A 17,161-nucleotide genomic window follows, 5' to 3' on the forward strand; every position below is an offset into this window, starting at 1 on the left:
CATGGGGAACTCCTTGATGGTGAACTTGTACTCAGGGAAAATCTGTTTATTGTGAAGTAAAAGGAAAGTCCCAAATAATTGTGAATCATCTTGCACAGCCAAAGAAAGGAAGTCTATAACAGTATTCCAATGTGTGTTGTATCTAAACTAAACTACAAAAGTAGCTTTTTACCATTGCATGCAAATGATGTCTGGAAAACAGCCTAGTTTACATAATTGCACAGCTGTGGGCAGTCTGGCTTCCAAAATTCAGGATGCATCTTGATAGCATGTGTCAGACCCATAAAAGGGTTAATTTTGAAAACAGCCACTTTCCTATACAGATGGAGACAGAGTGCCATCATCAATGTTTAATCAATCAATAGGCATTTACTCCTATGATATAAAGTTTACATTATCCTCCATCTGGAGCGAGTGGCGGAATAAGGAAGGGAATCTGTCAAAGGCAAAATTACTTCTTGTTAGCTTTGCCCCTGTAATTTCAGTTCAGCTTAGTACATGTTAATCTTTTTTTATGACTTAAATAAAGCAATGAAAGCGATTATACTTTAACCCTCTTGTGAATTTCTCAAACACTTTAATCTAAACCCAACAATTTAGACCATGCTCAGGATGAACTGTCAGACCTCTGTCTCAAAACACGATCAGATAATTGGCCAGTTACTTTGTAGTTTCTATGTCTTTCCCAATTCTGTTAAGCCCTGTAGTTCCAGCTTTCTTAATACCTCCACCCTGCCCCGTCTCTCTGTGCAGCTCTGCTCTCTGCTGTAATTTCCAAGTCTAGGAAGCAGTGTTGTAGCATATATGAGTATAGACCTTAGGCTCAAACAGACCCACATTTAAATTCCAATTCCATGGAATTGCCTTTATGGGTCCCTAAACAATATGTTAAACCCTTTAAGACTCAGTTTCTCTATCTGTAAAATGGTTACACTAATGTCTGTCTCGTAAAGTTGTGAAAATGAAATGAAATAGCATGTAGGAAATGCCTGATACAAGCAGACCACTTAATTCATGACAGCGTTTTTTTTCCCTACCGTCAAAGGGAATCCCTTGTTTTCTCTGCATTTAGAATTGTGTTTTGTTAGTGTGGTTTGTTTGTTATTTCATTTACGAGATAGTGGCTCATTAATTCACGTGGTCAAAACAGTGTAGAAGCAACAAATTCATGTCTTTCATTTCTGAAAAGGCTGATTACTAAAAAAGGGGATGGGAATCAACCATGCACATGTGCTTAATCACCAGAGAGTAGGATTATTTATCATTAATTTGCTGTATTATTTATCGATTATTATTCGTTGTTATACAAGTGTGATAATTACTGTTACTGAGATGGGGGTGGGGGGAGGGGCGGTCAGTGAAAGTCCATAGCCTCCTAACGGGATAAATAAAATAATACAGAGGAAGGCATATTGCCTAGAGGCACATACTATAGAACATGTATGCTATTCTCTATCACATCTTATCACCTCACTTTTCTTAGTAAAGAAAGAAATGGGCGGGATTTAACAAATTCCCACTGTGCCCATAGGAGTTCCTCATTCATGCCTCTAGTATTAAAAAAATCCCAAAGGAAGGGTGTCCAGGCCTCCAGGACTTTCAGTGACAATCATCTATTACATACAGAACACCTCCAGGTAGAACACAGAGATCTGCCACCATCGTGTTTAAATTCCCAGATCAACATTGGCACTTTAAGGTACTACAAAGATAGAGTTCTCATTGTGGCAATTTCTATTTAGTTCAGGGCGACGTGGGCAGCCTTTAGAATGCAGCATAAAATCAGTAGGTACTAATGAATAGTGAATAAAGGTTTACTCCCAAACCAGGCCATCAGATGGAAAGTCTAACTTGATTTCACAATCCAAACTATTGTTCACCCACTTGTTCTGCTTCTTGCTCTCTGTCTGTCCTACTTTTCTGTTCACAAGCTGCTAAACCACTAAGCAAACCTATCATACAGAACAAGTTCAACCTGCTTCTTTTGTCCAACCCAGTCTTAGCATCACAGTTAGAAGTCTTCTACAAGAGGAAATGAGAGCACAGATTCTGAAATTTAATTCTTGTATCATGAGGATCCCACAATGTTGTCCACTGGACAGAACATAGCCAATGATCAATCACCAGGATGGAGAATGCAAGAAATAGTGCATTTCCTCCTTTTTCTTTAGATCTAAGTTAAATTCTAAATAAGTTAAATTGGTAGGACCAAATGTTCCTGATAAGAAATAAGTAATAGGAACCACAATTAAATGCCTCAGCTCTGGGGCCACTGGCTGAGTGTGAGAACTGAGAACGAATCCGGGTGTTTCAAGGCAGTGCCCCTGTGTGTCTTCCCACCCATCCATCAAGTGATTCTGGGCAGAGGTTCACACAAATTGGGAGTAGGAGTGGATTAAATGGAATAGGGAAGATGAAATGGAAGGCTTATACCAAAAGCATGGCAGGCACCTGCAGACACAAGACCATCCTACCTTTGAGCTTAACATCCAACTGGAATTGGCCAAAGAAATAACCGGCTCCCTGACAGCAGGGGGCGCTGAAGAGGAGAGACGTTGGGCTCAGAACTGTGTCCCTTCCCAGAGCCAGGGACCCTGAGAACCAGAAGAAATCATGTTTCCCCAGGGCTCCCTAGAGCCCCCGCCATGGACAATGGCAAGGGGCGACCACAAGGAACTGGAACAAGAGAACAGGCAAGACAATCCTGCCCAACACTGGGATACTCTGCCAGGGAACAGGAGCCTCCATATGCAGGGATCCCACTGCTGGGAGGTTCTGGAAAATCCACTTCTACTGCATTTGCCGCCATGGCCAGAGATTTCTGATTGTCAGTATGGCATGGCTGAGAAAACTATAGTTACACTTCCAAACACAGCTTAAAACCTCTTAAGACTATAAGAAAACAGTTAATCTTCTTAAATGACAGGATATCTTGGTCTGGTGCCTGTGTGATGTGACTGAGATTGAACTTAAGCAAATATTTATGGGAACAGGAGGCTACGATTAACACATTCATTAATTCAATTACAGCACAGGGTCGCTCCTCAATAAATGTTTGTTGTCGCTGCTGCCGATGATAATTAAAATCCTGTTTATAGATGGGTTGTGATGTATAATCATTTCATAACTATCTGGGTCCTTATGCCTTGATGAGACCTATCATTATGTGTAAATATTGACTAAGGCTGAGCCTTGCACATGCCATTGAAATGCAAGTTTTAAATCTCCCACTAACCAAGAGGAATGAACTAAACAGGGCCCTCCCAGTGCAAACAAACAACTGAGTTGATGATGGAAGTGTAGACATGATCCTAAATACGTCCATCTTTTTTTCTGTCTTTTTGTCTTTTTGCCATTTCTTAGGCCGCTCCTGCAGCACATGGAGGTTCCCAGGCTAGGGGTCTAATCGGAACTATAGCTGTCAGGCTACGCCAGAGCCACAGCAAGGTGGCCGCGACCTACACCACAGCTCATGGCCACGCCAGATCGTTAATCCACTGAGCAAGGCCAGGGATCGAACCCGCAACCTCATGGTTCCTAGTCAGATTCATTAACCACTGCACCATGACAGGAATTCCCTAAATCAGTCCATCTTGAGGTCCTTTTTCTATCGCCTACAGGTCATCTGGACTCAACTTACAGAAATCTTGAAACTTCTGATAGGTCTTCATCATTCAGTGACTTTTAGGATTTCTAGCAAAAGTCCTCTCCCCGAGTTCAGCCTCACAAAGTACCAGGAGGAGGCTGGGAGGCCAAGGGCTCCCAGAAGTTTCTCTGAGCCTATGATACTCCCAATGCAACCCCCTGAATGGCCCTGGAAGTGAAGAGGAGTAGCAACTTTTTCTTTCAGAGACTCTCTTGTCCCCAGAATGACCCCCCAAAAAAAAAATATTTTTCTGAATGTCAGCCCAAACTGGTAAGAACTGAAGTGCCAAGCTGAGTTTGGCTCCAATCCAAAGGTCTGATGTTCAGTAGTACATCAAAGATTGAATGGATATAGAAATGGGACTCTTTGAAGCACTTCCCTCTGCCACACCTAACACCCGCCTCCACACACACATAAGCTATTTCATAATTTACCAGATGGAAATGACTTCTGGGACATGCTTTATGGGGGCATTAGAGTAACTTTACAAATCAATAAACCCAAACCCAAATTCATATTTTGCCACAGGTTACCCTTTATCCCTTCCACCCAAACAACCCAGCTAAGGTGTTTGCACTGACAGGACTCCCAGGAAGGAGTAGGTCTCCTCCGCACAGAGCCTGGGGAGGAAGGAAGAGAAATGGTCCCTTTAGGGGCATGAGCCGGATTAGTATGAAGCGGCTCTCAGTGTGAATGTGCCTTTCTCTTCTGCATTTCTGTAGACACACTTTCATTTGGAAGGATCTCCTGAAGGGTAGGGGTAGGGTGGAAAGCATTCAGATTGTGCAGAGAACTGAAGTGCTTTCAGCACTCAAAATTGAGAAACACAATGGAGTGAATAGACTTTGGAGAGGAAGGAAAGAGAGAGCAAAATTTCCAAATCGATTTAGTATTTCAGGAGCTAAGCCCAAGGGCTCAGATCTTAAATGTTTTTTTCATAATGGAGATAAGATGCCCCTTCTGCTTTTGACCATTAAGCCATTACACTTGTTGCCCTTAAGTAGAAATGAGGGATGCCATGGAGGAAAACATATTGATGGAAGATGCTGAACTTTTAAGAAAAATGTGGAGGTTGAATTTTCTAGGAGGAAGTCTCAGGAATTGCTGACGACGAGGAAAGCAAGTTCCAACATCAGGATTCTCATGGCCCACTCCTTAAATCTTTTGAAATATCCTGAAAGGTTTGGGGATCTAGCAAACTCTGGGCTGGCAGCATATTCCCAGGTGTAGCATAGAGTGGCTGCAAGCCTCCCCCTCAGCCCAGGGGGATGGGGCAGTGTCATCAGAGGAAAGGGCATTGGGAGGTCTTCTGACATCTCCCTTTCCCCTGTGTTGTGCATGGAGATTCTAGAAGAACTTTGTGCCTTGTGCAGGGACGCAGAGGGGGACCAGCACAAGCTCTCAGGTGGGTCCTTCAGAAAAGGTGCCAATGGCTCAAACTAGTAGCAGTGCTGCAACCCCCCACCCCCACCCCAAAGCTGGATGCAACCAGCCACACCTCAGTGGTCATCAAGCCAAGAGCAGGAAAGGCCAGCCACTCTGTCTTGGAAGACAGTAGAGCTACAGATGGCCTTGCTTCCTGGAGGTCTCATGCCATCTGGAGGAGAAGCAGAGTCAGGAATGGGAAACCTGAGAGGCCCAAAGAGAAAGAGGCCAACCTAAACCTCTAGGTTCCTGGAATTTTACTAAAAGGAGGAGTCCCCTGCTCTTGCTGTCTCCACTACCCAGCAGATGGGGGCTGGTGACAAATAAGAAGAGCAAAGAGGCTGTGTTTCCTCTGGACACAGGAGTGTAGCATGAGCTCCACAATGTGTGATGTGGCTCCAGGAGCTTAAAGAAAAGTCACAATCAGCTTCCTATATAAATGGAAGATTCTGACCTTGGCAAAATCAATGTTAGTGATTTCAAGAGTATGACAATTCCTTCTTCGACAAAGTTGTTTTATATTGTGGTATTGCTTTTATAGTGTAGTATATATTCATGTATCATCTAGACGTTTTTATCTTTTAAAACTTTTCAAGTAGATGTCATATGTGGCAGGACATGTTGTCTCCTGAACCTTCCTGCTCTGTCTAGGTCATCCAGACATGCAGCCCCTCTTGGGCAGCCAGAAGAGTGCTCCCCATCCATCCAGGAAGGAAATGGGAATAGAATCATTGGTTATGTGGTGAGGCAGGGCCAGACAGGGCAGGAGGGATTCGGGGGTGACAGGATGGAGAGAGGAGCATCCTTAGGATGAAGGGTTTTGCGGTTCAAGAGAGAGGCAGCCCTGCGGGTAGCAGCAGGAAGAAAGAGTGGGAAGGCACCTGTGTGTGGCATGGGGAACAGATGGAGGGACCTGAATATTCTAGAAGCCACTTCCTATTCTCTGGCCAAGGGGAATTTGGATTACTTGGGCCAGAGTTAAGAGGCTGTAGGACGCGTCATACTGGGAACGTGTGTGTGTGTGTGTGTGTGTGTGTGTGTGTGTGTGTGTGTGAGAGAGAGACAGAGACAGAGAACAGTGAGACTGACGACTGGCTAGTAAGGGATGTACTGTCCCTTCTTCCAACGTGAAAGACAAGGTCACAAGATTATACAACACAAAGAATCACTCCAAGTACATTTCAAAATGTTAATCTTTTATGACAATTTGGAGAATTCCCACAGCTAAGTAATATTTAACACCAACTTTAACTCCAACTTTCTTTTCTATTCAGGAATAATTTGAAGCTTATCAGAAAGAGATATTGTTGATCAGAAACAGAAATAATAACAGTTTTCAAAGGTACTTTAAACCAGACCCATTTGTGTGTATGGATGTGTGTGTACATCCACCGTGCTCCCCACACTTACCCCCTACAATGAAAATACACTGAAAGAGGGGGCGAGGTGGAGACTGGTGGGGTGAAGAAGAACACAGCTGCATTTTCAGTTCCTGGAACGACAGTCCCCAACTGGCCAGTGAGACATGGGACCACAGGCAGGAGTCAGATTGTGTGTTTGGACAACCTGCTCCATTGCTTGGTTTTATTCCCTCAGACAAATGTCTTCACCTTGGTCTTGCTCCCAAATCTCAGCATGAGCAAGTATGAAGACACAAGCAAGCAGCCAAACAGAGCAAAGAGTCATCATGGCAAAGAATTAGCTTACAGTTTCCTGGGGTTTTCAGCAAGTTAAGGGCTGCTCGTGGTGTGAGTGGGTATCTGACTCAATGGCTGTAAATGAAGGCGGATCTTCACACAGACACGCCCCTCTCCCAAAAAAAAGAAAAAAGAAAAGGAAAAAAAAAAAAAAAAACCCTTCTCTGGGACATGAGGTGAAATAGGAGGATTAACTACCTAAAATTGTCAGCTGAAATTCATTTCAGCATAAACTCATTTCAGCCTGAAAATCTTGACAATGTACATTGCGGGGGTGGGGGTGGCAGGGAGAGAGAAAGGAAAAGGAAAGAGAGAGAGAAAGGAAGAAAGAAAAGAGAGAAAGGAAGGAAGGATATTCTTTAATCTGATGAGAATAAACAGGCAGGAAGGGTGTGAAGGACCATGTGTTTTGTGCTGTGCCTTTGAAAAGAGAACAAAACGCAGTGTCCAGAGATAAACGATAAACTGTCATTTTCTGTAGCGACGGTTTTCTTATACATTCTTAAGGAAATGTTGCCACCTTCTGGAAAAAAACACAACAGACAGTCACTGCAACCTTGCCATCCAGCCTGCATATAAACTCAGCTACCTGGGTTAGTCGGAACATTTTGCTTCGACTTCCTTTCTTTTCTGTCATTACGCCTGCACGGCATTGATATACTTAACAAGTCACTATAAAAGCACTAATTGTATGCATAATGGAACAGAAAGCCCATTTCACCAATGAAGCAGATTCTCTAAAGAAGGAACGATCAATCACGCCAAGTTTACCAGATTTTTTCAATCTCATTCCCAGACTCCTTAACTCTTAACGGTTTGAAGACAGGCGAGTAAATCTCAGTTTTTTAGTTTTTATTATTTAGTGTATTTTTATTATATTATCTAGGTTTTCTATTTAGTTTTTCTCTTAATACCCAGTTCTCTTTCAAAAATGGGTTCTAGTTTGCCTGGCTAAATCATCTTGAATTTGATTTTTTCAATGGAGTTTAGTATTCCTAAGTCATGTATTTGAAACATAAAAAAAGAAACGTCACTACTGATATCCTGATGAGTTAAAGGATGTTTGTGTCCTTTTGTCTTTATAGTACTCCCCCACTAGGCAGTGCTCACTAGCAAACGTGTTGTCAATAAATAAGGCAACTGAATGGACGTGCTGTTTATTTGAACACCTATGTGTTTGCCCCTCTAAAGAAAAAATCAAAGAAGGAACCAGCTCACTGATCCAGGACAGGCCACCACCCCCAAAAGGCTGAAAGTCATCTTCCTGCTGTTGAAGCCGCTAAGAGGAAGAAGCCTGCAGATCTAGAAGGGTTCTTTCTCAGCTGAGCGACTACAACAGAAAGACCCACATTCTTGCTCGTTGCCACCCAATAACTGCAGGTGTCCGCAATAATCCTAATATCTCACAGGGCACCTGGCAGAGGAGTTGGGGAAAGGGATGCTGTTGCTCCGAGAAAGTCTATAAGGAGGATGTGATTGGTGTTGATTGACAATGCCGCTCAGCTGCATAAACCCGGCCCCTACATACACCAGGGCGTGAAAGAGGCCTGTTCTCGCGCCTTGAGCGTGTCTTGGGTGCAGCGGGTGGACGGGCCTCTGCTCCTCTCTTCCAGATGGCTGGGAGCACTGTCACCCCGACCCAAAGCGACAGTCGTGTGCTACGAAGTCCCTTGTTTCGTGTGCGCTCACGCTGGGCTGGAGGCAGTGGCGAGGTCGTCTTTGTGAGGGAGGTGAGTGCAAGGAAGGAGAAAGGCAGAAGTCTGACCGACAGTCAGACGGCGGCTCTTTTTGTTGTCCCCAGACCGTGGCTGAGCTAATCACAGCAAATATCCCCTGCGAGGCCACAGATCAGGTTGTGGGTCCCGATAAGTCCCCTGGGGTGGTAGGATGGGCACAGACCGAGGGATGCAGTCACTGCCTGTCTCGGTGTAAATCTCAAATTACGAGCTGGCCTGCTGACTTGAAAGGCACCTCCAAGGCGAACCAGCAGTGTTTCAGTGGCTGCAGCCTCGCACGGGGCCTCGAGTGACTGCCCGGAAAAGCACAAAGAGAACGAACGAACGTGGGAAATGGGGCGGGGGCGGGGTGTTCGTCTTAGAAATCTCGTTTTGAATGGGGAAGGCCTTGGTACAGAAATGTCTTTGGTGCGGGTGAGAATCTGGGCCTGCAAGTGCGAAATTGATTCACTGTCCTGCAGGCACCTGGGGGCTGAGTAGCGAGGAACAAATGCATTAATCACGGCAGGGCCCGTTTGCCAAGGCCCGTAAAGACCACTGCTCCCGGCAGCAGCGGGCATGTGGGCCTCACCACAAACCACAAGCGCCCTGGTTACTCTCTGAAGTCTCATTATCGAGCGTGTGCGTGGGGGAGGGGGTTGTATCTGACTTTTTCTGAAACGTGCGTTTAGCAATATATTGACGCTTTGCTTTATGCTTTTAAAAAGGAGGGGGTGGAATCTTTGGACCAGAGTCGTTACAGATGAAACAAACACGCGGACCTAGATACACACGCAGGCGCACACAGGAGCTTTCAGGGGAGAAACAGAAAATAATGTTTAGCAATTACAGTCCGCAGCTGCTGCAGCTCTAACGTGTGCGTGCTACACAGGTGCGGCCATTATAACAATGAATAGCACACATTAAAGGTGCCATCCATAGGGGTAATAATACTAGGGTTGAAAAGGTATTTTCATTTGCAGCCTGATGTTAGGCAGAAAATAAAATAAGGCGTTTCACAGCCAGCTTGATGGCTCAGCTGCCACCTGGGAGGCCCAGGCCTGAGATTAATCTAGGCCTCTTATGTGAGCCTCTGACAGTGGGAATCTGGCAGTGGCTATCTGGAAAGATCACCGACTCTCCCCCGAACCTTCAACACGGCTGCTGATGGGGGAAACTGAGGCACCCCGTAGCTGTCAGAGCTAGCAGCATCAGCCAGAGTGAGAACTGTCCCTGACTGCCACCTACTAATCTCTAGATGCTAGAAATACTGTTGGGGGTGGGGGCACCGGAGGGTCCCAATGGCTGGAGCAGTGGAATGGCTCCTCAACCCTTGTCTACGGCTGGTGCCCTGACTTGCCCCCCTCACAGCAGCGCCCTTGCCAGAGCCAGACATGGCCAACCTGCTTTGCTCACACTTCCCTTTAAAAGCTTGGCAGCGAATGGGCACAGCATCCCGTTGAGTTCATTTGCCAGAACTTGTCAAATGACAAAACTCTACCAGCCTTGGTGGCAAAACAAGTCTTCAGGCAACCGTGGCGCTCCTGCAGATGGATAGAAGCTGAGAAAGGGAGGTCCTGGGGTGGTGACGAGAGAGTGAGCTTTAGAATCGGAAGACACCAGTTATCAGTGCCACCACATGCCAGCTCCATGACCTTGAGCAAACTAAACTCACTGAACCTCTGCCAAATGGGAATAATAGGACCTGCCACAGAGGGTTGTGATGAGGTTTCCGTGGAACCAGGACTAAGAAAACTTACACCATACCAGGAACACAGTAGGTGCTAAATAAATGGTACAGATTGAGTAGCTTCCATTTCTCCATATTTTCCTGCGTGGGTATGTGAATAACTTCGAAGCAATTCAAGGCAAGGAATCTGTATCAAGAAAGGAGGAAAAAAAAATAGTATACATATTTCTTAATACCATGGAGTCAGCTTCAGACAAAATAGGCCAGGCTGCCTGTGTGTGTGTGGTTTATTTAGTTGTTTGTTTTTTTGTTTTTTTGGTTTTTTAGTTTAAAGCTCAGAAAAAAAATTTCATCTTGTTTACTTTTAGCAGGGGGCGAAAGCAAACAATAAATACTGGTGCTTGTTGTGGGGTGACTTTGAAAAACTCAGGCTCCGTCAGATCCAGGTGGGCTCTGGGCTGCCTGCCATGAGCTAGCCTGCCTCTCCCAGGGCCCAGGTGAAAAGCAGCAGCAGTGCAGAGCCTGGCTGGAGCCCCCAGCCAGGCCTGGGGAGGCCTTCACCAGGCTGGGTGCAGTCCTGGGGGATGGGGCAGTTCCTGGTTTACTAAGGGAGGTGGAAACACAGCCCTTCTTAGAGGCCTCGAAAGTGAGGAGAGGATTAAAATTAATTTGAAGCTTCCCAGGAAGCCTGCATAATGAAAACAAAACGTGATTGCAGTGCTGGCTGGCAGCTCTGGATCTGGAAGAGCTCACAGCTGAGCTACAGACAGTTCGTTGAAGCCGGCTAAGGGGAGCAGCACCAACAAAACTATCCTGATAGAGGTGGTGGCGATGGTGGGGAAAAAAGTCTTAGTCAAACTCATGGGCCACAGTGCCCTGAGGCACGCTCAGAGTGTGCTCATTTAGTCATTCAACAACAGTTGAGGACCTCACACTATAAACTGGCACTATCTGAAGTCCGTAAAAAGACATCATGCCCCATGCTGAGGAAGCTGCCCATCAAGAAGCAGAAAAAGGAATCTCAACATATAATTAGATTGTATGTGAAAGTCTGCAGCAGAGAAGGAAAGGAGTGCTGGGGGAACACTCCAGAGGGGTGCCTAATACAGACCAGGGCTTCAGGAGAGGATTTCAAGAGGAGCTGATACCTCTTTGGAAACTACACAGGGAAAGAGGGAGGCATGGGTACAGGATTCACAGAGACCTGAGGGTAAGAGGATAAGCCATTCTGCAAACTCATGAATGAAGGTTGGATGGATGGTGAAGAGGGAGGATGGAGAGAGGCTGAGATGGCAGGAGCTGGTGCAGCCCTGTGTGCTGAGGAGACCTGGGCTTCGGGAAGATCCTTAAGAACCAAAGTTACTACAGATGCACACAGTGGTACCAGACCTCGCGATGGCCCCTGATGCTTTCTGCCTCCAGGGACTCATACTTTGGTATTAAGTCCCATCACACTGCACCAGGATGGGTCAGTGTGTTGAATAGAATATACCAGAAATCATGGTAGGTCTCTTTTGAGATTTAGATGATAAAACATTGCAGCTTTGCTTTCTCAGATGACTGCCCCTGGAGGAAGCCAGCTACCATGCCTCTAAGCATCCCTGTGAAAATACCCACCTGGCAAGAATCTGAAGCCTTGTGAGTGGGTCCCTCTTCAGGTGACTGGAGCCCTGGCTGGCATCTAGACTGCAACCTCATGGAAAACTGAGCCAGAGCCCCCAGCAAGGGTGTGTTTCTGACCCTCAAAAACTGCATGAGGTGGCACATGCTTGTTTGAAGCAGTTAAGTTTGGGGTTATTACATGGCAACAGGTGGCTAATACATTTGATAACATGGAAAAAACATATAAATTACAATGTGAGGACAAGTTACGAAAACAGGTTTAATACAATCCTATTTTTTATACACCAAGACTGGTATGTTGTATTTAAAACGAAGAGGGGTTTTTAACATGTTTTATTCAAGTATAGTTGATTTACAATGTTAATGGTTAGCTTCTGGAGCACAGCAAAGTGGTTTAGTTCTATATATGTATAAATATATATACTTTAGATTCTTTTAGAGTTTCGCAAGATAGCAGATACAGTTCCCTGGGTTATATAGTAGGGCCTTGGTGTTCATCTATTTTATATATACTAGTTTGTCAATCCCCAAATTCTACTTTTTCTCTCTTCCCCTGACCCTTTCCTCTTTGGTAACCATGAGTTTGTTTTCTATGACTGTGGGTCTGTTTTGTAAAGAAGTTAACTTGTATGAATTTTTTTAATCTACCTGTGATATCATATACTATTTATCTTTCTCTGTCTTAGCTTCTTTATATCAAATGAACCACAAAAGTAATTTTTAAAGTCTAAAGCTCCATGATAATGTCAATTAAGGCTTATAAATAGTATAAAAAGCAGATCATCAGAGGCCTTTTTAAATTACAGGCTAACTCTTGGGAGTGTAGTTAAGCTACACAGAAGGCCCTACTGGAGTTCCCATTGTGGCTCAGTGAAAACGTATTGGTCTAGTATCCATGAGGATTGGGGTTTGATCCCTGGCCTCACTCTGTGGGTTAAGGATCTGGTGTTGCCGTGAGCTGCGGTGTAAGTCAAAGATATGGCTCGGATCCCACGTTGCTGTGGTGTAGGCCGGCAGCTGTAGCTCCGTTTTGACCCCTAGCCATATGCCACAGGTGTGACCCTAAAAGCAAAAAAAAAAAAAAAAAAAGCCCTGCCTCCTCCTCCCTGGAAGCCCCTCCGCTGCAGGAGGAAGGCTGACCATGATGGGGAGCAGAAAGGAAGCCACCTTCTCAGCGGGGGGGGGGGGGGGGGTAGGGTGTGAACCACAAGAGCAGAGAGCACAGAGGCTGGCCAGATCATTTCCAAGGCAGCTCTGGGGAGCTGAGAGGCAGGCCAGACACCCAGAAAGGCTCCATGTCTTCCAAAGAAGAAGGCGAGAAGGGGACAAGTGGGCAAAAGAGGAAAATGTACTTGCCAAAGCATTCCCAAGGCTGGGAGAAGGGCAGCCCTCGCCTGCTGGCCTCAGTAAGAAGAACCCAAAGCCCTGGCAGGTATAGAAACACTTTCTTGTGTCAGACGTAGGAACACACCTCAAGGGCGGGTCTGGAGATGGTCCAGCACCCCAGCCTCTCGGATGGCATTCTTGCCTTCAATACCACATTGGGCACAACACTTATCAGTAAATTAAAGTTACATTGTTTTTTCCCTACAATAGGAACACCTTTTCTCCTAAGCACTTATATTGAAATTAGAATGTGGTGTTTAAGGTCCTGTCATTTTCTGGAGGGAGAGGAAGCAGGAGCTTCTTAAAAGTGTATTAGTCACAGATGTTTGAGAAACCACCCAGCAATGCCTCTGATGGAAGATGCATTGGTCTGAGGGCATCAGGGTAACAGATCATCAATTTCCCAATCCACCGAGAGTGGAAGCAGCTGTTCTCAGAGGGAAAGAGGCTGCCACCATACAGAGGGACACTGCCAGCTCAGGCACCACCCAAGCAAAGATGTGGAAGAGTGAAGCCCCACTCTGATCGATTTCTTAAAAAGCCCACTCACCAGTGGACACCGAAGGGCTTTGGAGTTTTGAGTGTGATTGTCAATGAATCAAAGGAGAAATGGTGAAGAGGGCATTAGTTATACAAGTATTGAAGAAATCATGGAACTACACGCCTGGAGGAGACTTCATTCTTTTTTTTTTTTTTTTTCCTAGTTACTGTGCTTGAAACAAAGCAACATTTCTCAAATTAACATTGAATTGGTCCTGACTTCAATAAGCATTTGCCCTAAAGACCAGATGCCCAATTCACTGTGTGTTCAGATCAGAAACACCGGCCTAATCTTTTTCCACTAAATAGAACCCCATTTTTGTGATGTAAAGACGACATTTATTTTTGTAAGTGGTATTATTACTCATGGACCATCCCTTCTCCAGGTACTGGGAAAGCCCTTGGTCCTTGAGGTCTGAAGTATGTAACACCAAATTGTCTTTTTTTTTTTTTTTTTTTTTGACTTTTTAAGAGCTGAACCTGTGGCATATGGAAGTTCCCAGTCTAGGGGCCTGAACTGCACCTGCCGGCAAAGCCACAACATCGTGGGATCTAAGCCCTGTCTGTGACCTACCCCACAGCTCAGGGCAACACCATACCTTTAATCCACTGAGCAAGGCCAGGGATCGAACCCTCATCCTCACAGATACATGAAGTTCATTACTGCTGAGCCACTACGGGAACGCCTGTTCTCCTTCTTCATGGAGGATTCCTTTTAGGTCTTTTGCTACATGGAAGAGCTCCTTTGGGTCCAATGCCCTCCATAAAGTAGCACAAATATGATAAAACATAATTAAACCGCTTTAAACTTCAGTAGCTACTTAAGCACCTACTACTATCAGTACAAAAGATGAACCACTAAGAGAAAGGGAATCCTTAGCGATGATGATTTGTATTGTATTGGTTATGGATTTAATCACTAGCGTGAAATAAATTTTTTCTCCTAGATAGACAATTGTTTTTAATGTTTCTCTGAGACATACACTTTGGCTCACACATATTCAACGTTTATCATGTTACTCAAAATTGACAGATCAAAAGTATTTTCAGTTCCTCCCCCCCCCCCACATATGGTTAGAGTTGCAAATGTTCGCATGTTTTAGAAATACCTAAAAGCTACTCATGTGTCTTGGAATGATTCTGTTAAACAATTTAAAGAGGAGGGAGACATTTGGCTTGATCCCCTGAGCAGGCGAATGGTGGAGGCGGACATCTGTCAAAGGCTTTGTCATCGTTTGGTGGTGATCATGATGGTAGCAGGAGGAGAGGTTTCTCACCAGATTTCTTGACTTTCAAATCTGGGTGACCCTGAGCATTCAGCAAGCTAGGGTCCATCACAGTGCCTCTGGCCTGCTCCTTTATTTTCTCTGTATACCTACACAGTTCCTTTATTGGGAGGGAGGTTTGAGATAAACCATAAAACCTTCAGACTCTGTAAATGTGATGTGATGTTGGAGTTACTAAAATTCCTTTAAAAAAAAAAAAACCTGCCATTAGCATGCTTCAAAATAGATTCAGCTCAAGTGGAAGTGAAAAATGTCCGTGACTGAAGGATGTGGCTGGAATGAGCAGAGTCTTTGCTTGTGTTGGCTGCTGGCTGCTTCTGATAGGAGGGCTGCTGATGTGGTGGGCAGAACCTTCGGACACTGATGGCAAATACTGGCTGGGACTTGTTGCCTTGTGCCCTAACCTTTGCTGATGGCCTGTTTAACCAAGTTCTCAGGGCATCGAGGACTTACTGCCTCCTTGTTGTAAGGTGCACTATAGGTTATTAATTTTTTCGTTGTAAACATTTTACCAAATCCTTCCTATAGGAGTTCCCATTGTGGCTCAGTGGGCTAAGAACTTGGCTAGTGAAGTTGGGGGTCTGACCCCTAGCCTTGATCAGTGGGTTAAGGATCCAGCCTTGCTGCATAAGTAGCAGATGCGGATCGAATCCCATGTTGTCATGGCTGTGGTGTAGGTTTGGAGCCACAGCTCCAATTCGACCCCAGCTTGATTTGACCCCTAGCCTAGGAACTTCCATATGCTGCAGATGCAACTGGGAAAAGAAAAGGAAAAAAACGTTTCCGTAAAGCAGATTTTGCAGAAGGCTGACCTTTGCTACCTAGTGGGACCTGCTAGAAAGGTGTCACCATCTCTTGGTGACTGAGATGTACACTGTGGGAAGCTGCTTAGAGATTTTGCTTTGGTTTGATTTACAGCCTTGATGTGATAAGCTTGCAGTTTTTTTCATTTAAAGATATTAAGACTTAATTCACTAACATTTATTCTGAGGAGGGTTTGGATACTTCTGTACTTTAGATAACCTCTGTTTTAGTAGCTTAAAATTTCATACTTAAATTTCTCCTGAATATGGCAAATAAAACTGTGTTTATGAATAAACATAAAAAATTTTGATAAAATAAATCACTGGTGTACCAGAAAGAACATGGGCTTTAGAGTCAGATCTGAATTTAAGTCCCAGATCTCCCATTTATTATTATGTAACCTCTCTGGGCCTCAGTTTTCTCATCTGTAAAATGTGGATGCAGCCTTTTCTACACCAACCGGGTTATCTCACTGATGCTCCTTATAATGAATGACATTCAAGTGCAGTTGAGTTCTTGAGACCAGAGTCTGCGTTGGTGTACCTGGTGCAGGCCAGGCATAGAGTAAGAGTTTAACATGTTGGCTGACTTGAATTAAGATGATGTTGGCCAATCAATCAATGGAAAAATGGGCAAAAGACCTGAATAGACATTTCTCCAAAGAAGATATACAGATGGCCAGCAAACACATGAAAAAATGCTCAACATCACTGATTATAAGAGAAATGCAAATCAAAACTACCATGAGATACCACCTCACACCAGTCAGAATGGCCATCATTAATAAATCCACAGATAACAAGTGCTGGAGGGGCTGTGGAGAAAAGGGAACCCTCCTGCACTGCTGGTGGGAATGTCAACTGGTACAGCCACTATGGAGAACAGTTTGGAGAGACCTTAGAAATCTATACATAGAACTTCCATATGACCCTGCAATCCCACTCTTGGGCATCTATCCGGACAAAGCTCTACTTAAAAGAGACACATGCACCCGCATGTTCATTGCAGCACTATTCACAATAGCCAGGACGTGGAAACAACCTAAATGTCCATCGACAGATGATTGGATTCAGAAGATGTGGTATATATACACAATGGAATACTACTCAGCCATAAAAAAGAATGACATCATGCCATTTGCAGCAACATGGATGGAACTAGAGAATCTCATACTGAGTGAAATGAGCCAGAAAGACAAAGACAAATACCATAGGATATCACTTATAACTGGAATCTAATATCCACCACAAATGAACATCTCCTCAGAAAAGAAAATCATGGACTTGGAGAAGAGACTTGTGGCTGCCTGATGGGAGGGGGAGGGAGTGGGAGGGATCGGGAGCTTGGGC

General features: G+C 44.7%; 1 protein-coding gene across 4 annotated transcripts in view; it reads left to right on the forward strand.

Moving 5' to 3' along the window:
• Positions 1-17,161, forward strand: part of LOC106504335 (uncharacterized) — an 84,179-nt gene that overhangs the window by 7,163 nt on the left and 59,855 nt on the right. For 3 of the 4 annotated variants that reach the window (XR_002346340.2, XR_014809693.1, XM_021100241.2), the window contains exon 1: positions 8,320-8,498. The exons of the other annotated variant lie outside the window; for it this stretch is intronic. Coding sequence is in view for 1 of the 3 variants with exons in the window: in XM_021100241.2 (XP_020955900.1) it covers positions 8,382-8,498 (117 nt within the window). In the remaining 2 variants the exon portion in view is untranslated. Of the gene's footprint in view, positions 1-8,319; positions 8,499-17,161 lie in introns of those variants that run through there. 4 annotated transcript variants of the gene reach the window in all.

This window comes from Sus scrofa, chromosome 7 (assembly GCF_054392235.1).
Source record: "Sus scrofa isolate SSC_HxYL_T2T_F1_AM1 chromosome 7, Sscrofa_HxYL_maternal_Yorkshire_Landrace_v2.0, whole genome shotgun sequence".
NCBI lineage: Eukaryota > Metazoa > Chordata > Mammalia > Artiodactyla > Suidae > Sus > Sus scrofa.